Here is a 22,601-nt window from a genome sequence, read left to right on the forward strand (position 1 = left end):
TTAAATAGTGGCAACTCATATTTATTACAATTATGTACAGTCATATCTTATATTCTGAAATCTATACATGATCACATAAATGAACATGTGTTTCTCAGTGGGAAGGACAGACGTGGCTGTTGGTCAGGGTGGCCCCACTGCCTGGCTCCACCATGGGAGAAGAAGCAGGTCTCACCACAGGGTTAGCCGAGCCATAACACGGCAAGCGAGGATGGTCGCGTGTGGTTAGAGGACAAGGCCAGTGGGACTGGCTGGGGACAGGTACCCAAAGGTAGCATCTGTCAGGCAGGACCTGGCTGTGGGGAGGCTGGGTCCTGGCAGGCCCATGGGACAAAAAGATCCAGGGCTCTGGCTTTCGGAACAGGGTGAAGAAGGTGTCACAGGCCAGGCCCAGGGGACAGTGGGGGGCAGCAGAACCCCTCACACTGAGGCAACAGGAGACAGGAGATGACACGAGCTCTGGCCATGCATGGTGTCATGTTAGTCAAGACACTCAGTGAACACACCTAGACAAGACACCTGTCCAGGAAGTGGCCGAGCAGGGGCTTGAGTACAGAGCTCCTGCACCCTCGGCCTGGCCAGCAACAGCCAGGGCCACCTGGGCTAGGACTGAGTTGAGGCAGTGGCAGGGCTGGGGTTGGAGTAGGTGTTTGGGAGGCTGGTGAACAGAAACGCAACCCCACATTGCTGCAGCCCACGGCAGCCCTGCCCCGACCTGGGTCCCCGCCAACCTGCTGGAGACAAAGTCACAGCCCATGCCCACCTGCCAACCAAATCCCCAGGCTGCCAGAGCCATGGGTGGCTGTGCCAGCCCTAGTCCCGCTCACTCTCGTTGCTGGCACCTTCTGGCCGCCGCAGCTTCTCCACCTGCTCATTGATCTGCCCGTCCCCACCCCGGCGGTCCTCCCTCTGTACCCCCAGGACGTCTTCCTCATCTACATGGCTTACATCATCATCATCCTCATCATCCTCGTCCTCCTTGTCCTCCCTCTTCTCTTCCTCGCCCTGCACCTCCATCCTCACCTGACCCTTGACATCTACCACTCCCTCCCCCTCATCCTGGGGGCCCAGAAGGTGGTAGGTGGCTGTGGAGCCCTCGGGGCTGTGGCTTTCTTTCCCAGGAGACGATGAGTTCGACTCGTTGCTGACCGGCGAGATGTCACTGCTGCTGTGGTGGTTCACAGCTGCAGGGCTCGAGGGTGATGGAGACTTGACTGGGATCTGCCATGAGGGGATCTTCGGGGCTGATGGGGAGGGTGGGAACTGCCTCCTGGCAGAGGGAGAAAAGAAGCAGGTAAGGTTGGTGACAGCACCCTGCTCCAGTGTCACACATCCCCTTGTTCCCTGATCCTCAAAGGCTCAGTGATGGCTGCAGCTCCCCCAGGGGGATTGGACAGATCCTCTGACCTCTTCTTCCTTGGCTCACTGGAGGCCCAATTTGCCAAAATGGGCACTAGAAGTGCCCTGTGGTAGGTACCCACAGACACCTCTCATCCCCGGCCCTGAGTGGGGCCCACCTGCCTTGACAGCTGCTGGTCTGCCCACCAAGCACCCAACACACCCTGAAGCCTGCTTTTCTGACTCAATCCCAACATGGTCCCTGTTTCACCCCTGTGGCCAGGATAGGGAAAAGGTCAGAGGCCAAAGGGTCCAAGCCTGAGGACTTAAGACACTGGGGCTAAAGTGCAGAAGGGAGGCCTGGCCACTGGTCGGATCAGAGATATCAAGACCAAAACCACGATGCCAGGACCCTTTGCTGGAAACCTCTAAGCCAAAGCTTTGACCATACATGGCCTGCTCTCTTCTGGGACAATCCAAACTGAAGCCCATTCAGGAGAGACCTGGGAAGGTTGGGTCAGCTTGGCCTTGACTCAGAAATTAAGCTTGTGGTGGTTTGAATGAGAATGTCCTCCACAGGCTCCACTGGGGAACAGTTGGTCCCTAGTTCATAGTGCTGTTTGGGGAGGCCATGGAACCTTTAAGAGATATGGCCATGCCAGAGGAAGCTCATCACTGGGGGCGGGCTTAAAGAGTTCACAGTCATGCCTATTTCCGTATGTCCTTTCCTGCTTTCTGTGCCTAATTGGAAATGTGAGCACTTAGCTGGCTGTTCAAGCTGTCTCCTGCTACACCTATCCTACCATGTTGGACTCTTGTGCCCCTGGAGCTGTAAGTCAAACTCTTCCTTCTCATCACAGCAATAGAAAAAAGTAGCTAATACAAAGTTGGTCCCAGGAGTGGGTGGATGGGGGAGGCTGCCTGAGGGTACTTTCCATTGTTCAAGTGCAAATCTGGAGGCCTTGCCTTAAGGGCTCTAATCTCCTTATCAAAGAGAGCCTCTCCTTAAGCACACATCTTGGCTCCAACATCATTAAGCTTCCTAGTGCCCTTTTCTCTCCAAACTATACATTCTGCATTTCTTTGCCCACTTGCTCTTTTCATTGTATTCACCATTAATATTATAATATTCACAACTCCATAATATTCACCATTAATAACCACACCACCATTTCTACATTAGGCTCTCTTGAAATTTCCTCTGCCAAAGTCCATTACTTTTCAACTTAGCCTCAGGCGAGGTCTTGGGCTGTGAACAGAAAGCAGCCAGACTCCTTGCCCAAACATCCCAGTTGCTGCTACATCCTTATTTCCCTCTGGACTACTGCTCTAAGCAGTACTTTCTTCCAGGCTCCTACCAGAATGACCCCTTAAATTCTGCTTACAACATTCAACACCTTTCCCAGTCCAAAGTTCCAAAGTCTTCCATATTCCTCCAAAAACCCACATGGTCAGGCTCTTCACAGCAACAGTCCACTCTTGGTACCAACTTCTGTATTAATTACTTTCCTGATGCTGTGATGAAACACCATGACCATTCCTTACAGAAGGGTTTATTTGGCTTAGGGTTCCAGAGGGATTAGAGTCCATCATGGACGGAGACAATCACAGAGAGGTGGCCTGGGCAGAAGGTCCATCACAGAGCACAGAGAGCCAGACTGTCAGTGGGTAAGTTATATACTCTCAAAGCCCACCCACAGTAATGTGCTTCCTCCAGCAAGGCCACACCTCCTAGAACCTCCCAAAATAGTGCCACCAACTGGGGACAAACCATCAACACTTGGAGCCCATGGAGGACACTTATTCAAACCATTACAAAGCTCTACAATACAAAGCTCTGTCTCTAGCAAGGCCAGGAGGACACCTTGCTCCTGTCCCCAGAGCGGCACTGCACTGGCACTGGTCTCAGACACCCCCCTGCTCAGAGTCCGCCCTGGTGGTGCACACACCAAAACCCTGCACATTCAGCAGCAACACAAATGCAAACAAGAAACTCAGTTTGTAGTTTTCTTGACTCCCATGACATTTGGCCTGCATCTGCCCCCCTCCACAGAGACACCCTACCTTCTAGACTCAGAAAGCCAAAGGCTTCTCAGTACAATCTGCACGCCCTGCCTGAATTCACCACACCTGTTACGAAGATATGCTTTTTTCCCCTCTGGGAAGATCAGGAAGTGGGAAGCTTAGAAAAGCAGTCCTCTAGTCTGGGCCATAAGAGCCCCTTACCCCCTCTTAGCCCCTAGTAAAGGGCCACCTTGGGTGCCACAATCTCCTCACAGTTCTTACTAATGCCTTGGGCCAAGCAGGGCCACAAGTATAGCCTGCCAGGGCACCACTCAGGCAGACTGACCACTGCCCACAGTTTCCTAGACAGAGGCTCCTGAGACACTGCACTTTCAGCTTTGAAGCCAGGGCAAGCCTGGGCAAACCAGGACCTGCTAGTTACCCTTTAAGGTCAGGGCTGCACTGGGGACAACGTGCTGTCACTACAAGGGACATCAGGAAGTGGGAGGGGGAGGCAGGGCTGTTTCTACCGATGCCTTTAACTGTAGAAGCCTTCACACACTGCAGCCCTTGGTGGGGCAAAGCTGCCTGGAAAGGGCACTGGGCTTCAGAAGGAGAGGCTTGCCTATTTCTGTGCCACACGAGGGCACTCTGCTCAGAAGCTCTGTTCTTTGCCCCATGCGGTCCCTGACCAGTTATGGGCAATTGACTGTCATCTAACACTTGTGGGTGCTGACACCCAGAGTGGGTGGGCTGCTGGGAAAGGGAGGCAGGAGCTCCCAAAGTCTCCAATCTTCCAGCTCAGTGAGGGACCCTGTGTCCTCCCACAGTGAGACCAGTCCAGGAGCCCTACTAGGGTCACTACTAGGCTGACCCTGAACCCTCTGAACCTGAGCCTCCTCTCCTACCGATTCAAAAGAAGTCCTTTCAAGGAGTTGATTTCCGACTTGAGTTCATTGATATTCTGGGACTCCAGGATCCAGTTGGTAGATGTGGTAGCCTGAAAGTCAGAACACAGGGAACATGGGTCAGAGCACTGGTGCCTGCTGCAGCCTGGGGGTGGGGTATGGGGGATCAGGAGGACACTGTGTGCACCTGCCTATGATGATGTACCTACAATGAACATTCCCACAACTCCGTTTGGATATCTGATGATAGTTAAGAAGTCATTACATGCTTGTTGGTGGAACTACAGTATCCAAGTGTAAAATGAAATAGCAAACTCATATCTCTCCCAGAGACACTAAGGTGTTTGCAGCAGCAGGTGATGTGATGGTGGGGACAGAGGAGCTGCTGCAGCTGTGCAAAACCTCCACTTCCACTGAGTGTTTGAAACATCCACTAAAACCACCAATAAACACAGCCATCTCTACAAGGACCCTCCGTCACAGCTGGCTTTGACTGTCAACTTGAAACACCAGGGAAGAAGGAACCTCAACTGGGAAATTGTTTCTATCAGATTGGCCTATGGGTATGTCTGTGAGTCATTTTCTTGACTGCTGAGTGATATGGGAGGGCCCAGCCCACTGTGGATGGTGCCACCCCTTTGGCAGGTGGTCTTAGGTTGTAAGAAAGCAGGCTGAGCATAAGTCAGAGAAGCAAGTCCGTAAGCAGCATTCCTCCACAGTCTGTGCTTCAGTTCCTGCCTCCAGCTTCCTGTCTTCAAAGATGGACTATCACATGGAAGTGTAAGACACAATAAATCCCAAGTTGGTTTTGGCCAGAGTACTTATAATTCAGCAATATAAAGCAAACTAGGACAGATGCCTCTAAAACCAGCCTCCTTCGAGAAATCACCACCACTGGGCGGGTCCCCAAGCCCAGAAGCTACCTTAGTACACAAGGAAGCCAGGGAGGCCTGAGCATCTGTCTGGTCCACAGCTCTGCCTTCAGGCAATCCTAAAAGGCAGCCTTGACCCCTGCCACACTCTCTACTCTGCCTGGGATCTCCAGCTCCCAGTTCTCTAAGTTTGGGTCTCCAGAGGCTCTCCACAGAGTCCAGAAGGATGGCCCCAGCCACACCCAACACCCCGCTATCTGTAAAGTCATCTGTAGACTACGCCACCCAATCCAATTTATTCTTTGGGATAACTCAAGGCTGAATGGAGAGAAGGAGCCACCCTAGGTCCTGACTCAATGCCTTCTCCAAAGGGCAAAGAGGTAGGGTGCCCTCTACCACTAAACCTGAGTAAAGAGGAAAGCCAGAACGGCTGTCCCTAAGTGGGCTGCTGGTGGCCCAGTGGTCTGTGATGAGTGACATAGCCTAGTTCCTGGTGACAGAGGCAGGCAGCTAGGGGCAGCCTCAGCTAGATGCTCACTCCCAGATAGGCTATCCCTAGGCAGGAGGGGGATGTCTCTGGCTCTTCCTTGCCAGCCGTGGGTCTCAAGACTCAAGGTGGGGGCCACTGTGGCCTGGCCCACACAGCTCACTGGGCACACCCCTGCACTGCAGATCGGTGGGGGGGGCAACACCCTCACATACATTCCCGCAGGGTCCCTGCTCCAGACCACCAGACAGTGAAGCCCAGGAGCCACTGTTCTGGCTTCTTCGAGACCTTGAAAGCTACAGCGGCCCATTAACAAGGGAGCAATTTCCACTCACTGGCCACAAAGGACTCAGATTTCCAAATGCACATGGTGCCAGATGCCAGGATTTAGAAATAAAATCTGACATCTGGGGCTTTTTAGCCAGTCTTTTTAAAAAACAGTTGTAGAAAACTCACAGTCTTCAGTTTTATGTAGGTTTTTTTAATTACTTAAAGCTCTTCTTTTTAATTTTTTTTACAGTGCTCCAGTAGGAGTTTGAAAGGCAGATGTAAAAACTTACATTACAGCTGAGAAAACACAGCTCTGACTCTGGTTTATGGGGTAACTTGAAGTCCTCACACATGTGGGCTTGGGTGCCAGGCCAGAGCCTTACTTCAGCAGAGAGAGCAGGGAGGAGCCTGGGGGCAGGAGTTGTGACAGAGTGAGGACCTCTTTCCCCCCATGGCCGGCCCCACCCTCTTTAAAGCACAACATGTGGTCCTCATCTTACGCTTAGGGCATGAAAACAGTTTTCCAATTTCCGGAATGGCGGCTGGCCACTGGCAGGCCACAGATCCGAGTGATAGCAGAGTGGGCTGGGGGCCGTGCCGCCTTCCTGCCTGCTTGCTTCATGGCCTCCTTCAGGGAAGGCACAGCACAGCAGAAGCAGCACCCAGCCTCCTAAGCAAGAAGGGAGGTGGCCCTCGATGTGGGATGGACATTGGGAAGGAGCTCTTAGGGGGACTTTCTTCCCAAGAGAGACTTAGGCACCAATCTTCAGTCCCTAAGCAGCGCACTGTAGATACCGTTACAGTGCCAGTTCCCAGACAAAGACTCAAAGGTTAAAGTAACCTGCCTGTGGTCAAATAAGCGGAGAATGAAGACTGTGACCCATACAGGTTGACCGTCAACCTCTACTGAGATTTAGGCATCAAGGCACAGAAACCACTTCAGTCAATCCTGGTTGGCTTCAATTCCTTTCAGATCACCCAACCCCACCAACGCTGGGTCTAGAAAACTGCCCACTGCAGTCAAGTAAGGCCAGCACCTTGAGAGGAGCAGGGACTAGTGAACCCAAGCCCACCATTCTGCCATCTGGACTCCTCCTTGACCAGGCTGTGACCTGCACTGCAACACAATCTGCAGGCGCATGGCTGCGTCACAGGCCCACCAGCGGAAGATGGGTGGTTCCTCCCTACTGTTAGGAGGCTGCACAGAGACAGGAAGGTACAGACCATGCTGATGCACACCAGTGGGTCTCTTCTTGGGGAGAGGGGAAGCAGCATCAGCCCGTGTAGTGTCACCCTGTGACAGAAGACTGTAGGCAGAGGACACTCAGGCCCATAGATGGCAGTATACAGGTTGTGGAGTTCCAGGGCTTAGATATAAAAGAGACACCTGGGCCCTAAAAGAGAACAGGGGCCCAGAGACAAGTACCTTGGCGGCGGCCAGCTCATGGGCCAGCTCCTGGACCTTCTGCTGCTGTTGTCTCAGCAGCTCTTGAACAGAGGCCAGTGTCGTCTGTACCTGAGTCACTGGGGAGAGAGCGTCACGTCTGGTAAGTCAGTACCCAAGGTCCCCTCCTCACCCACACCCGTGAGCTGCCACCTCCCTGCTACTTGTAATTTATCTACAGGCCCCGATACCCACACCCAGATAATTTATCTGTGCCTGAGGTGATCCACTCGCAATGTGTGTAACCTCTGCTGTTTCTACTTCATCTTCTCATTGTGTGCTTGTCAGTGGTCAACAGTATATCCGTCCAAAACCTCTCCCCACTAATTATGCCTGGCTGCGATGTGCCTGGCTCTCTAACTCCCACCATGCTCCTATCAGGTCTGCATCACTTATCTCGCCAGCCACACGATGTCCTTGGGTGCTCAAGGATGGTTCCAGTTCTGGGAGGGCTAAGGCTTGGGGCTCTGCCACGTCCAGGAATGATGACACTGCAGGTCCCACCCATGGCGCTCTCTCTTGCTCTGCTCTGTCCTGCCTTGCCTCACCAGGCTGCCTGTCTATCCCCACACTGTCATATGAGCCTGAGGCCTGTAACCACCATGCCCCTGGCCACAGGAAGAATGCCCTAGAGGATTTCAGAAGACTTTACACGGGTGCCAGTGAGGGACAGGAACTCCTGCCTGGGATTGGTGGGGCTCTCACCCACCTCAGGTTTAGATTCAGAGCTTCCACCTAGTAAACAAGTTTATAAAAGAGAAGAGCCACCTCTGCTGTGACAGGTCCCAGCTAATCTGGGCCATCACTGGGGCAGCAGGTAATGAACGCCAGCCCTGTGGAGTCGATAACAGAGGAGGTGGCCGGGGTCCTGGGAGCCACAGTAATTACAGACTCTCTTGACCCTGTGTTGGATTCTTCGAGGGAAGGGGGAAAAAAAATCACTGAAAACCCCCCTGAAAACCTCATAGAAGCAGAAATTAAAAATGAACTTTACAGCCCTTAGAAAGGCTGTCATTTTATTCCCCTTATTAATATTCTGAGGTTGGGAGCCTTTCCGTAAAAACATAATTAATTGAGGCCGCGCCGACAGTAAACAAGCAATTTCAAATTAAACCGAAATGACGGCGGCTTCATTTGCAAATGTGAACAGATTCTCAGAGCAGATAAATGAAGTCACCACATAGAGTGGAGACGGAGGGAGAGGGGAGGGGCCGAGAGGGCTGCGTGAGAAGCTTCGAGGGTGACTTGATGGAGTCATTAATCTTTACCTGTCTGGGCCACACTGCCACTCAGCTCGGAGAGACTCGCTGCCATCCTCTCCAGCTGCTTCCTGTCCTCTCGGCCTCCCAGGATGAGGGGCAGCAGGTACTTCTGCAAAAAGTGGACAGTTGAGGAGGTGTACCTCGTGAGTCTCTCAGGTCCCACCACCCCACTTTCCTTGGTCCTCTGTGGAATGTGGAAACCCCAGAAAACAAGACCTTAAAAAGTTATGAGACTGAGAGTACTGTGTAAAACTTCTACCTGACGAGGATGAGGGGCTGAGGGAGGGAGGAGGGAGGCCTCCCGGGGAGAATTTTCTCCACGGGCCTTTGGGAGGACCCAGGACCTAGTAAAGGCCAGGCAAGGTGTCTGCCCTGAGCTGGTACCCCAGCCTTGGGAAAGCAGGTCTGGTCTTGCTGAGGGGACTCTTACTCCTTCTTCAGCTCACTTCTCTTAGTGATATTAATATTTCTATGATGCTTTCAAATCTACTTGAAAAGCTGTGAGATGAAATTGCAGGTTTTACAAGAAACTGACCCTGTTGGTGGCTTTTAGGGGGCTTTTCACTGTACACTTTTGGGGGGCTTCTCACTGTACACTTTTGGGGGGCTTTTCACTGTAACTTTTGGGGGGCTTCTCACTGTACACTTTTAGGGGGGCTTTTCACTGTACACTTTTGGGGGGCTTCTCACTGTACACTTTTAGGGGGGCTTTTCACTGTACACTTTTGGGGGGCTTCTCACTGTACACTTTTAGGGGGGCTTTTCACTGTACACTTTTGGGGGGCTTCTCACTGTACACTTTTAGGGGGGCTTTTCACTGTACACTTTTGGGGGGCTTCTCACTGTACACTTTTAGGGGGGCTTTTCACTGTACACTTTTGGGGGGCTTCTCACTGTACACTTTTAGGGGGGCTTTTCACTGTACACTTTTGGGCGTACACTTTTAGGGGGAGCTTTTCACTGTTCACTTTTGGGGGGGCTTTTCACTGTATACTTTTGGGGGGCTTTTCACTGTCCGCTTTTTGAACTTTAACATCTTCAACCTTGTGACTAAAACAAACTGCTTCATCCATTTAGAAACAAATGATAAAAATGAATAAACAAAAAATTATTGGTGGGGCTGGAGAAAACACTGACTGTTCTTGCAGAAGACCCAGGTTCGGATCCCAGCACCCACATGGCAGCTAACAACTGTCCTAATTCCAGTCTCAGGGGATCCAACAGCCTCTTCTGTCCTCTGCGGGCATTGCACAACACAGGTACACTGACCTACATGCAGGCAATACACGCATACACATAAAGTAACAAATTTTTTAAAACTTTAAAAAATATTATTGGAGGAATTAGGAGAACCAACAATAAGACTTCTGGGACTCTTGGCCCCTCCACAGGCATGACATGGACATCTGAAGCTGGTGAGGAGTCACCTTGCCTCTACAGTAAGGCTCAGTCACAAGAACAGCTTCCTTGAGTTCAGACTCCTGGAATTGAAAAGCTAAGGCAAAGGACAAACTGCCCTAAGGTACAAAGAAAGCCAAAGCAGGTGACGTGGGGGCCGGCCATCAAACAAGGGGGCCTAGAACCAGGCCCCCCATCATTTAGGAAGACATGGGCACAACTGGTGACTGCCTGTGGGGCTTGGGACAGGGAGTTTCGAGGGCAGAGGCAGTGGGTGCTATGACAACAGATGAGGGGGCGGGGGGAAGACCCCTGATCCAACAACCAACCAGCTTGGGGCCTGGAGACAAAGTCCCCAACCTAGGGGAATGAGGCCCACATCACTCCGAAAGGACATTGCTATAGCCAAGCATGGTACAGGTCTGGCAGGCGCTATACAGGGAGAACTCAGGTCTATTTAGGACCCAGACAGGCAAAAAGATGGCAAATTCTCCATTAAAGGTTTTGTACCGAGGAAGGAAATGGAGGTTTCTCACAAGGGGTTTGTGGGAGAACTCATTTCAAGAGAGACACTAAGCAAAGCTCGCCATTTAGCACATAAGCCATTTCTATTCTGCAAAGTACATTATTACCACAGCCAACTTGAAGCTCATTAAATGTAGCCTGACGCTTCCCAAATATAAAAGTCAAGAAAAGCCAACTACAACCGCCATTCCCAAGGTCAGAACCATGAGGTGGGAGCACAGCCACTGCTCAGGCTAAATCTGTGTGCATGGACAAAAAGACATCGGCCTTCTGCCATTTTTTTTAAAGAACACTAGTAGCAGATGTTCTAGACATCCTTGTGTCACCACTGCAACTGACATTTCAATGTTTTCTTTCTTTTTTAATACAGAGGGGGGAGACCAGAGCTCCATGGAAACAGGTGACAACAGCCGTTACGTGTGAAGCAACGGTGCTGTTCACAGGTCGTGGCTCTTTTCTGTGACCTGTGTCGGCGCTGCCTATAGTCAGCCACCTGAAGGAGGCCAAGGCCCTGGGAGGTACCAGCTCAGGGGGGAGCCCAAGCCCCAGGACTGTTTGCTTCTGAATTTTTGCACAGGAATTTTACTCCAGCAACAGATGTTACACTGAAAACATTATTCTGCCACAACTCTGTCATTCACTATTGTGTGGAGTAAAAAACTAAGACTCCCAGAATGCACATTTTAAAGATATTTCATGTGCTGAAAGTTACAGTTTCAAGTCTAAGAATTCACGAGGGTCCTTTAAAAATTTCCAAACACAGGGCAGACTAGTGGAAGGCCTCAGAAGAGAGCGCAGCTTCTCTCCAGGCTACATACATCTGCACCTGGGGCCATCCTGGCTCTGCATCTTGTAGACTAGCTTTTCCAAATCAAGGCTGGGCCTTTTTGCTGGTGTGGAAGTAACAGATGTCTGCTCAGTGCCTGTGCTCTGCTGTGACATGAACTCTGCTCTTGAGGGTTGGCTGACTCATGAGGTTTGGGGGAACCCCACATTTATACAGATGCTACCACAATCTATAGAAATCAAGAAGTGAGCTCTTCAAGAAGGTTTAAATACCAGGGTAGAACAGAGCATCTAAGGGGCCTTCCCACCTGCCAGCAGGCCTGCTGCTGGCTCTTCTTGGCACTGCCCCAAGGAGCCAGCTCCACAGGTCTTCACTGCAGCCTCCTGAGACGGGGTCTAAAGATGTTCCTGCAAACCACAGGTCACATCCCACAGACCAGCATACGCAGAAAATGCGTTAATCCATCTGCCCTGCCTTCATTGTGCTTGGAACACTCACGGTAGCGGTTGGGCAAAATCATCAAACGCAAAGCCTATCAGAGTGTTGGTTATCTTGTCTCCTTCACCGAATACCGTATTAAAAGTGAAAGCAAAGCTGTGAAGGCACAATTCATGCAGCTGCAAAGCTGAACCCTCCACTTCCATCTTACAGATGGGAACAGGACTCTGAGGCAGAGTTGGGTTCAATACAGGTAGCGAGGCTCCAAGCTCCTAACCACTACACTGCTCTGCCCCTCAAATTTACACATTTCTCATTGACTGCCATTCTAAACTCCTGACCTGGACCTTAAGGTCCTCCTGAGGGAGGTGGGAAATCCAGGACGGATAGAGGCGGTGCCCGCGCCTTCCCATTTTCCCTGCTGTGCTCCCACTTCCACACAGCCACTGTTCTCCAGGACTGAGCATCCGCTGGGAACAGTGCCTCCGCACAGAGGCCAGGGGTCAGGAGGAGGAGGCAGGATGCCCAAGGGTGGCAGACCACAGCATTTCAGCCCTTGTGAGGTAACTTACCTTGTAGAGCTGGTGAAAACCAAAAGCAATTCCTGCCATGATGATAGCCAAGGCACCGTAATCTCGCCATCGGGAACCTCCGGAGCCTGGTGGGAGGAAAAACAATAAATTCAGGAAGGGCCTCTGGCATTCTTTCCCAGAGAAGAGTGACAGGTGCCTCCATGGATAGGCAAGTAGGACACGAAGCTGTAGAAAGATCGTCTGTGACCATCAGGCCGTCAGCTCAGTTCTGTCCTCTCTTCTTCCCTGTCTCCCTAACCATCTGCCATCTTGGAATAGAAACAGCTACGTCTGAACAATGATCTGGCCATGTGATGCTGGATGGAGGTGTGCAGCAGTCCCCAGGTGAGCTGAGTCCCCAGCCAGGGGAGGGGGCAGGTCAGGTAGCAGGGGTGACAGGAAGACACAGTTCCATATGGTCAAGGAACAAAGGATCCAGGGAGATGACGTGTGCATACACAGAGAGGGATAGACCAATGGCCACTGTGAACTAGGCCTCCCCGCTCTGCTCCCACTTGTCAGGCTGGGGAGAGAAGACAGTCTACAAAGGTCTGAGCAAAGCAACTTCACATGCTGGGACCTGATAACAGGCTCTGTGAATGAAGGTGTCAGGGAGAAGGACAAGATCTGTGGTTCTGAGGGCCAGAGAGGAGGGGAGTAGGGGTATAGGTCAGGGAACCTGAATACCAGGTCGCAATGTCGCAGATGGCACCAGTGAAGGATCTGGAAGAGCAAGCATCATGATCAGATCTCTACTTCAGGAGAACACTGGGTTAGCTCTGGGGCAAGCTAGAAATGGGGACCCTTCTGCATGGGCTACAGAGGCAAAGATAGCCCAGCCTGGTTAGAGGCCAGAAGCCAAGTAAATCTTGAAAGAATCGCTGTGGTTAAGGAACTGGAAATGAGCATCTACCCTCACGCAGGAATGGCCTCCTGGCCAGGTCACACAGACCAGTACACATAGTGCTCCAGACCTTATATGTTTTTCCTTTTCTGCAGTCAACTGTGACCTGAAAATAGTAAATGGAAAATTCCAGAAAGATACAGTTCACAAGTGTTACAATGTGCACTCTTCTGAGCAGCATGATGGAATCCTAGCCATCTCGTTCCATCCTACCCAGGACACAAATTGCCCTCTGTCCAGTGTATCCTTGCTGTATATGTTACCTGCCTGTCAGATCCTGAGCAGCCACCTTGGCTGTCAGACTGGCTGTCTCAGGATCACAGCACTGTTGTCCAAGAGACTCTTATTTTACTTAATGATGGGCTCAAAACATAAGAGCAGCAATGCTGGCAATTTGAATCTGCCTGAGAAAAGCCTGAGTGCTTTCTTTAAGTGAAAAAGCAAGAGCTCCCAATACAGAAAGAAAACAAATATAGATATAGATATAGACACAGACACAGACACAGATATAGATATAGATGTTGGGTTGCCAAGACCCAACTTTGATTGTGGCATATGGTCATAGTTGCCTATTTTATTACTATTGTTAGTATTACTACTGTTGTTAGTCTTACTATGTCTAATTTATAAATTAAACGTTATCACTGCTGTGTATATATAGGAAAAACCAGGACATTCAGTATTATTCATAGTTTCAGGCATCCACTGGCGATCTTGGGACATGTTCCCTGTGGGCAGGGTGGGTAGGCGGGGAGCAAAACAAAGCCTCCACAGTCCAAATGAGATTCTGGTTGTAGAAGAGAGATGTGTTCTCTATTTTAGCAACTGCTGTCCCCAGGTCACCCAGAGGTCAATCTGTTTCCTCTCAGGATCTGCCAAGAGGAAGGACACAGACACAGTTGGCACACTTGGCAGCAGGGGCCACAAAGCAGTCGTAGAGGAACAAGGCCCATGCCAATGGAAAGTTGTTCACAAGGTGCCCAACAGGTCTGCTGAGAAGGAAGAGACTCCCAGAGCGGAGTCTGGGAACCTGGATTTCCAGCATTCTGGAAACCCTGAGGGGAGGGCCACAACCCCCTACACCAAGTTCCAGCTTCAGTGCTTCAGAGAACATGCCAACTCTGCCTTCCCACCTGTGCCTGCAAGCTCTCCGGGGGCCCCGCCACTGTCGGGTATTTCAGGACCACCGTGAAGCTTAGTGGCAGGATGTGAGTGCAAAGAGAAAGGACTGTGGGCATGCAGCCCAGCCAGGGGACTCCAAGTCACAGTGGCCTCCAAGTGGGTAAGGGGTGCATCCCGCCCCTTTGCTGGGTGACTAGACAGGGCTCTCAAGAGGCAGAGGGAACAGCCAACCTCTCGTTTACTACCACAGTCCCCTGTGCTCACAGACTTCACATGAGATTCCCTAACACAGGCTAATCACAGACTTCAAATCCCATTTCTTTTTTTCACATTTTGAGAACTCAGTTAAGTAGCCAATAACAGAAGTCAGTCTGCTGCCAACCGGATTCTCTGCACCAGCAGCCACTGTCAACAGCTCCACGCTGTTTCTCCCAGAGGATGTTTCTGCACATGTAAAGCAGCAGACACACATCCAAGTCTCCTTTTTTCCCACTCCTCAGTCTTTCCACAGCTGTCTAGTATTCCATGTAGCCTCCCAGCTGGTGGACCTCCCAGCTGAGATCATCTCGGATCTTTAATTGTACCACATACTGTGGAACCGTTTTGGCTCCTGTACAGGCTATCTGCAAACCTGAGACTTTGCAGGGACATGGGTCAGGAGGTGGGCATCTGAGATTCTCAGAGACCCTGGCAGGCTTCCTCCTTGGGTTCCCCAGTCCATCCCACAGCCACGTTCTTGTTCTTGGTGCTGTCTGCCTACAATCTCTCTGACTACAGCATTGATTAGACAGATTCTGCTAACACGACAGCAGAACCAGAGCTCTGCTGTGATTCTGATGTTCAGTGATCTTGGTATAATGTATGTTTTCCGTTTTTCTAGTTGATTTCTTTCCTGTGTCACTTCTGAGAGCTTTTCACGGAGCAGGGATGCTCTCCTCCTGTGTCACGGAGCAGGGATGTTCTTCTCCTGTGTCATGGAGCAGGGATGCTCTCCTCCTGTGTCATGGAGCAGGGATGCTCTCCTCCTGTGTCATGGAGCAGGGATGCTCTCCTCCTGTGTCATGGAGCAGGGATGCTCTCCTCCTGTGTCATGGAGCAGGGATGCTCTCCTCCTGTGTCATGGAGCAGGGATGCTCTCCTCCTGTGTCATGGAGCAGGGATGCTCTCCTCCTGTGTCATGGAGCAGGGATGCTCTCCTCCTGTGTCATGGAGCAGGGATGCTCTCCTCCTGTGTCATGGAGCAGGGATGCTCTCCTCCTGTGTCATGGAGCAGGGATGCTCTCCTCCTGTGTCATGGAGCAGGGATGCTCTCCTCCTGTGTCATGGAGCAGGGATGCTCTCCTCCTGTGTCATGGAGCAGGGATGCTCTCCTCCTGTGTCATGGAGCAGGGATGCTCTCCTCCTGTGTCATGGAGCAGGGATGCTCTCCTCCTGTGTCATGGAGCAGGGATGCTCTCCTCCTGTGTCATGGAGCAGGGATGCTCTCCTCCTGTGTCATGGAGCAGGGATGCTCTCCTCCTGTGTCATGGAGCAGGGATGCTCTCCTCCTGTGTCATGGAGCAGGGATGCTCTCCTCCTGTGTCATGGAGCAGGGATGCTCTCCTCCTGTGTCATGGAGCAGGGATGCTCTCCTCCTGTGTCATGGAGCAGGGATGCTCTCCTCCTGTGTCATGGAGCAGGGATGCTCTCCTCCTGTGTCATGGAGCAGGGATGCTCTCCTCCTGTGTCATGGAGCAGGGATGCTCTCCTCCTGTGTCATGGAGCAGGGATGCTCTCCTCCTGTGTCATGGAGCAGGGATGCTCTCCTCCTGTGTCATGGAGCAGGGATGCTCTCCTCCTGTGTCATGGAGCAGGGATGCTCTCCTCCTGTGTCATGGAGCAGGGATGCTCTCCTCCTGTGTCATGGAGCAGGGATGCTCTCCTCCTGTGTCATGGAGCAGGGATGCTCTCCTCCTGTGTCATGGAGCAGGGATGCTCTCCTCCTGTGTCATGGAGCAGGGATGCTCTCCTCCTGTGTCATGGAGCAGGGATGCTCTCCTCCTGTGTCATGGAGCAGGGATGCTCTCCTCCTGTGTCATGGAGCAGGGATGCTCTCCTCCTGTGTCATGGAGCAGGGATGCTCTCCTCCTGTGTCATGGAGCAGGGATGCTCTCCTCCTGTGTCATGGAGCAGGGATGCTCTCCTCCTGTGTCATGGAGCAGGGATGCTCTCCTCCTGTGTCATGGAGCAGGGATGCTCTCCTCCTGTGTCATGGAGCAGGGATGTTCTTCTCCCGTGTCATGGAGCAGGGATGCTCTTCTCCCGTGTCATGGAGCAGGGATGCTCTCCTCCTGTGTCACGGAGCAGGGATGTTCTTCTCCTATGTCACAAAGCAGGGATGTTCTCCTGTGTCATGGAGCAGGGATGTTCTTCTCCCGTGTCACGGAGCAGGGATGCTCTCCTCCTGTGTCATGGAGCAGGGATGTTCTTCTGTGTCATGGAGCAGGGATGTTCTTCTCCCGTGTCATGGAGCAGGGATGCTCTCCCGTGTCATGGAGCAGGGATGTTCTCCTGTGTCATGGAGCAGGGATGCTCTTCTCCCGTGTCACAGAGCAGGGATGCTCTTCTCCCGTGTCATGGAGCAGGGATGCTCTCCTCCTGTGTCACGGAGCAGGGATGCTCTCCTCCTGTGTCACAGAGCAGGGATGTTCTTCTCCTATGTCACAAAGCAGGGATGTTCTCCTGTGTCATGGAGCAGGGATGTTCTCCTGTGTCATGGAGCAGGGATGTTCTTCTCCTGTGTCGATGCTCTCCCTGTGTCATAGAGAGCAGGGATGCTCATCTCCCGTGACATGGAGCAGGGATGCTCTCCTCCTGTGTCATGGAGCAGGGATGCTCTTCTCCCGTGTCATGGAGCAGGGATGCTCTCCTCCTGTGTCATGGAGCAGGGATGCTCTTCCTCCTGTGTCATGGAGCAGGGATGCTCTTCTCCCGTGTCACAGAGCAGGGATGTTCTTCTCCTGTGTCATGGAGCAGGGATGCTCTTCCTCCTGTTTTCTTTGGGTTCTGTTTGTCGTCTTTTGTGGCATGTACACACTGCATGTGTTTACAGGTATTTGTCGGTCTTTCTTTCATGGGTTCTGGGGTTTGTGTTACAGTTAACAAGAAAGCCCCAGTGACTGCCCAGTGACACCCAGTGAGGTGCTCATACCTGAAAAACCATCCTATGAAGGAAGCAGACTCCCTTGCCTGTCTGGACAGTCCCACATGCTACAAATTACCTCTAGTTCCACAAGAGGCTGAGACCCCTGTGGTAGGCGGACCTCTGACCCTGACCCTGAAAGGCAGGGCCTGAGTCCTACTCGAGCCTCTCCACTGCTCTCCCTTTCTCTTCTGATCAGCTCTACTGTGTGCACCCAATGTAAAATACAACATCTCGTGAGTGCAACTTCATTTTAAGGAGAAAAGTGTCAGGACAAAATGACCTTGCCACAGTCTAAAAGGGTCCTGTTCCAAGCGACATCTGCCCTACCCATGAGCCCAAATCCTCAGAGAATACCTTCCCATGTTGCTGCAGTCAGCAGACCATGTTCGCCATCGACTCAAATGCCTACTGAGTATCGTACAGGAAGGTGGCTACACTGGGTCAAAAACCTGATCAGACCCCAAGTCTGCTGGATCGACTGTTTCCCTGCAGGCAGACCTCCCATGCCTGGACAAGTGCAGTCTCTTCCTTCTAGCACTGAGCCCTTAAGGCTAAGCAGATAAAAATGGAGCTTGGGATCTGGGACCAGGACCCTGCACAGTTCTACACTGTGCCAGAGCCCTGCCCTCCCCAGGCCTGAGGGACACCTGTGGTTCCTGCCAGCTCACCCTTCGCCCTCACCGCTGCTCCGTTCCTGCCAACCTCACGTTAGGAGCGTTTTATTGCCCCCCGGTTTTCATTATTAATGAAAAGGGACCAGAATGATCTTTCCTAAAGTTCAGAGAGTCTATAAAGACTAGGAGCTGAAATGCCATTTTACTCATTTTGGAGATGTGTGATACAATTCTGTCTTGTGGTAAAATGAAGGGAGAAAAACTCAGATGTAAAAGTGTCATTTCCACTGTGTGGCTTCAAGGGTAACAGATCAAGGCTCCTACTCACCACCCAGGTGTCCCAAACTGGCTCACAACTCTAGCCCCCACCATCTGAATCCTGCCCCTGCTCACTTTGAGACCAGATTTTCCCCAGTCCAGCAGGCTCGCCTGTCATGGGTGTCCAAGAGCAGGACACTGGGCTAGTCACTCTGTGGCTCCAGCTGGGAGGAAGGGATGAGGAATGAGTAAGCTTTTTTTTTTTTCTTTTGAGACAGGGTGTCCCTGTAGCCCAAGTTAGCCTGGAACTCACTATGTAGACCAGGCTGGCCTCAAACGCACAGAGATCCACCTGCCTCTGCCTCTTGAGTGCCAGGATTAAAGGCATGTGCCACCACACCCAGCATGAATGAGCTTTAAAAAAACATTTATACATGGGTGTGTTTCAATAGGAAAAATCCTTAGAGATCAGGACACTAGTAAGTGGCCATGGGGGAGGGGGTTCATGAGAGGGGAGATAGAATGCAGTGATATAAATGGGGGAGAGGGGTCTGGAGAGATGGCTCAGCTGTTAAGAGCATTAGTTGTTCTTGCAAAGGACCCGGGTTCAGTTCCCAGCACCCACATGTCAGCTAACAACTGTCTGTAACTGCAGTTCCGGGGGATCTGATCCCATCTTCTGACCTCTGTGGGCATTGCACGACACGGGTGTACCTATATACATGCAGGCAATACACTCATACACATAAAATAAAAATAATAAAATAAATAAATAGGGAAGGGGTTAACAGACAGGACAGGTTTAATGGGTGGGGAATGGGAGGGGAGAGCAGAAGAGGGGGAAGAGCAGGGACAACTGACACTAAAGGCCTTTGAAAGAGTCCTGTGGAAACCTGCTGCAGAAGCTTCTTTCAATGTGCACATACACGATATAAAACTAATTTAAATGTAGCTGCCCTGTAACAGTTCGATGGCCTGAAAGACTCCACAGGCTGGCAAATGAAAAGCCCACTGCCAGGAATGGACTTCCTCTTTTGAAATTGTTGACCAGAAAGACCCCAGAGCCCCTCAAACAATATTAGCTATTGCCACTGCACTCAGTCACCCACTAGAACTGCACGGTGAAGCCCTACTGCCAAAGACACTACATACATGAGGCACAGAACAAACACAGAGAACTCCAGCTGGTACTGACCTCAAAGTTTCATCCCTGCTGGTGAGCTTTCATAGCCCTGGAAAGTGCTACTGGCAGAGAGATGTAATCATCAACCTTACCCAGCTATGAACTCTGTGAGCTATGAAACAAGTGGCTGGAAAAATTATGCCCACTGATGCAAGAGTGGCCCTAGTACTATGGGATAACCAACTACCTTCTAATTGGATTTAAGGCTGCTTCACAAGATGGAGTCCATACCTGACACTGTTATCAGGGAAATAACCTGTGGCTAGACAGCTCACAAGGCCATGGGGAGAGCCTACTGCCATCATTCTGCTAAGCAGACACAATATTAAACTGACCCATAGATCAGTGCATCTCTCAACTCTCATCAAAGGTTCTTCTTGCAGTAGATGGCGATTAACACAGAGACCCACGAATGGTCAATGTGCAGAGAACAAGAGACTGCAAAGTGCTAGTCCCCTAAATGGGACATCTATAACATACCCTCTCCTCCCAAGGCTCAGGGGTCACTGCAGAAGAGGGAGAAGAAAGATCCTAAGAGCCAGAGGTGGAGGACAAACGCAAGGGAACTATGTGGTCTGGACACCACAGGGTAGTTGCACATATGGACTACAGTACTTATAACAACATGCATAAGACCTATACAAACCCAAGCCAGACATGGATGGGGAGGAGGGCAAGATGCTCCAGCTCTAGCTGATGTTCTATTGGCATTTGATGGATGTAGGGAGAGGGAGAGTCAGTTTTCCTTACTGGTGTGAAGCCTGGTAGGCTGACCAGACTCCAAGGGATAGAGCAAACCCAAGAGTACTTGGGAACACAGATTAGACGTGATAAACCTTAAAAAAAAAGAAAAATAATAATAAATAGCATGAAGTCAGGGGGAGGGGTAGTGAAGTGAGGAGGAGAGGGGGTTTGAATAGGCTCAAAATACATTGTATGAAAGTCTTGAAATCAGTAAAAATGTTTTTTAGGTTATTACATTTATTTATTATTTGTTCATATGTGTGCATGTGTGTATGTGGAGGCCAGAGGACAACTTCTGGGAGTTGGTTCTCTCCTTCCACCATGTGGGTCCCAGGGATTGAACTCAGGTCATCAGACTTGGTGGCAGGTGCCTTTACTCACTAAGCCATCTCGTCGGCCTGAGTGAGCTTTTAAAAAGCTGCAGATCTACCAGCAAGGTCAGGCCTATCATTGATGCACACAGGAGGCTGAGACAGGAGGATCACAAGTTTGAAGAGAGCAAGCAAGAGCATTTCTGTTTCACTAGGTTCTGAACACCTTAGCACTTCCCTGATGGCTCCTTCAGCCAAATGGTGGAGGGGATGGACAGTTCCATCAATACCACATCCCTGGCAGCCCTGAGAAGCACATGGACAGCCAGCAGAAAACAACAGTGAGGGCTGCTCCACACAACCAAGGGTGTCTGGGACTGTTATGCCACAGGCTGCAACAAAGTCAGGCACAAACTGCTGTGAGGACAGGGCTCCTGGGAACCCAGCACCTCCCATACCCCTCCCAGCATTCCATGAAGTAGCCTGGCCTCCATGGAGGTCTCCTGGTCGGATGCTCAGGTGGAGGCAGCTGTCTGGACAGTGGCCATGGTAGGAAGGGGAGCTGCACCCTGTGGCTCTCTGATTCACTGCACACTGGCAAAACCAACTCTGCTCAGTTTCTTTCATTATATCACCCCCAACCAAGAGATCCTTTCGGCATATGAGAACAGACAAAATCAGGCAGGAACACAGGCCTTGGGTATAACACAGTCACTTCGAGCTGGGAAGCATGGTCTCGCCACCACAGAGTTCTCAGCCCAGCAAAGGCTCTTCAGCCAAGGTTCACCAGCGGCAGTTCTGGAAGCTGGTGTGCTATCATCTTGCTGACAGTGCTCTCCAGTGCCCATCCTTGGGCAGCTGGTGGTCCATGCACAGGTCAGGGCAGCAGCAGACACCAGCAAGATGGGCATGTTCCCTCCTGTTCATCAAGGCTGGAGCGAATACTACAGTGGCCTAGCTCCTCCTCCTACGGCTTACTCAGAAGCCACCCTGAAAATTAAATGACAAGACAGGCTCACTCAGTGGGGTTGTGGACCAAAGCCAGTCCACAACCAGTGCCTGTTACAGCCTGGAGTTCCTGGGTCTACTGCACAGAGAGCAGCTAAAGTTACTCAAGCCAAGCTGAAGGAGGCTGGCCACGGCACGCAACACAGAGGCACACGACTGTGGGCGGCCAACAGAGGACGGATGGAGGGAGAGACGAACCCAGAGGGCACTGACTGAAACAGCACCGCTCTGTGCATGAGCCCTGGGCAGCTCAGCCGCTCACCAGCAGCCGTCACAGCCAACCAGCACCAGGCCTGGCTTCACACACACTTTTGTGCAACATGATCTTTTCTGTCTCTCATGGTTGTCACAATACCTGCAGTGTCATCTTTAGGCAGGAAGGACAGTGAGCAGAATCCATATCTGCTCCTCATAGATGAAAGACTACATGCTCTGAGTGCAGTGGCCTGTCTGGAGCCCCAGATGCCCATAGGTTGAGCCCAGGAGCAGAAGACTACCCTGCAGCACAGACCCTCTCTCAAGCACAACCAGGGTGGGATACCAGGCCCTGGGTTTAATCTTCAGCACCTTAAAAAAAGGAAGAAAATAGGGGCTGGAGAGATGGCTCAGTGGTTAGGAACACTGATTGTTCTTGCAGAAGACCTGGGTTCAAATCCCCAGCATCCACATGGCAGCTAACAACTGTTTGTAACTTTAGTCCCAGGGGATCCAACAGCCTCTTCTGACCTCCGCGGGCATTGCACGACATGGGTGCACTGACCTACATGCAGGCAATACATGCATTCATATAAAATAAAAATTTTTTTAAAAAAAGGAAGAAAATAAAAGCCAACTGTGATTGTGGAGTGGCTTGGCTTGAGTTTGAGGCAAGCCTGGGCCAGAAGACCTTGCCTTTAAAAGGAAAAAAAAAAAAAAAAAAAAGGCAGTGTCAATAATTTAAAAGAAGAATCCAGTAGAGTTCAGAACAG

The 22,601-nt window shown here is 51.3% G+C and overlaps 1 protein-coding gene across 1 annotated transcript in view; it reads right to left on the bottom strand.

The window, feature by feature from the left end:
• Pex14 (peroxisomal biogenesis factor 14) overlaps positions 1 to 22,601 on the bottom strand; it is a 158,330-nt gene continuing 135,729 nt past the window's right edge. Inside the window, exons 5-9 of the mRNA XM_008831716.2 lie at positions 12,306 to 12,391; positions 8,592 to 8,694; positions 7,306 to 7,403; positions 4,251 to 4,342; positions 1 to 1,270 (exon numbers count right to left, since the gene is read on the bottom strand). Coding sequence (XP_008829938.1) covers positions 814 to 1,270; positions 4,251 to 4,342; positions 7,306 to 7,403; positions 8,592 to 8,694; positions 12,306 to 12,391 — 836 coding nt within the window. The 3' untranslated portion in view covers positions 1 to 813. The remainder of the gene's footprint in view (positions 1,271 to 4,250; positions 4,343 to 7,305; positions 7,404 to 8,591; positions 8,695 to 12,305; positions 12,392 to 22,601) is intronic.

Source organism: Nannospalax galili, unplaced genomic scaffold (assembly GCF_000622305.1).
Source record: "Nannospalax galili isolate Female #2095 unplaced genomic scaffold, S.galili_v1.0 scaffold870, whole genome shotgun sequence".
In the NCBI taxonomy this organism is placed as follows: domain Eukaryota; kingdom Metazoa; phylum Chordata; class Mammalia; order Rodentia; family Spalacidae; genus Nannospalax; species Nannospalax galili.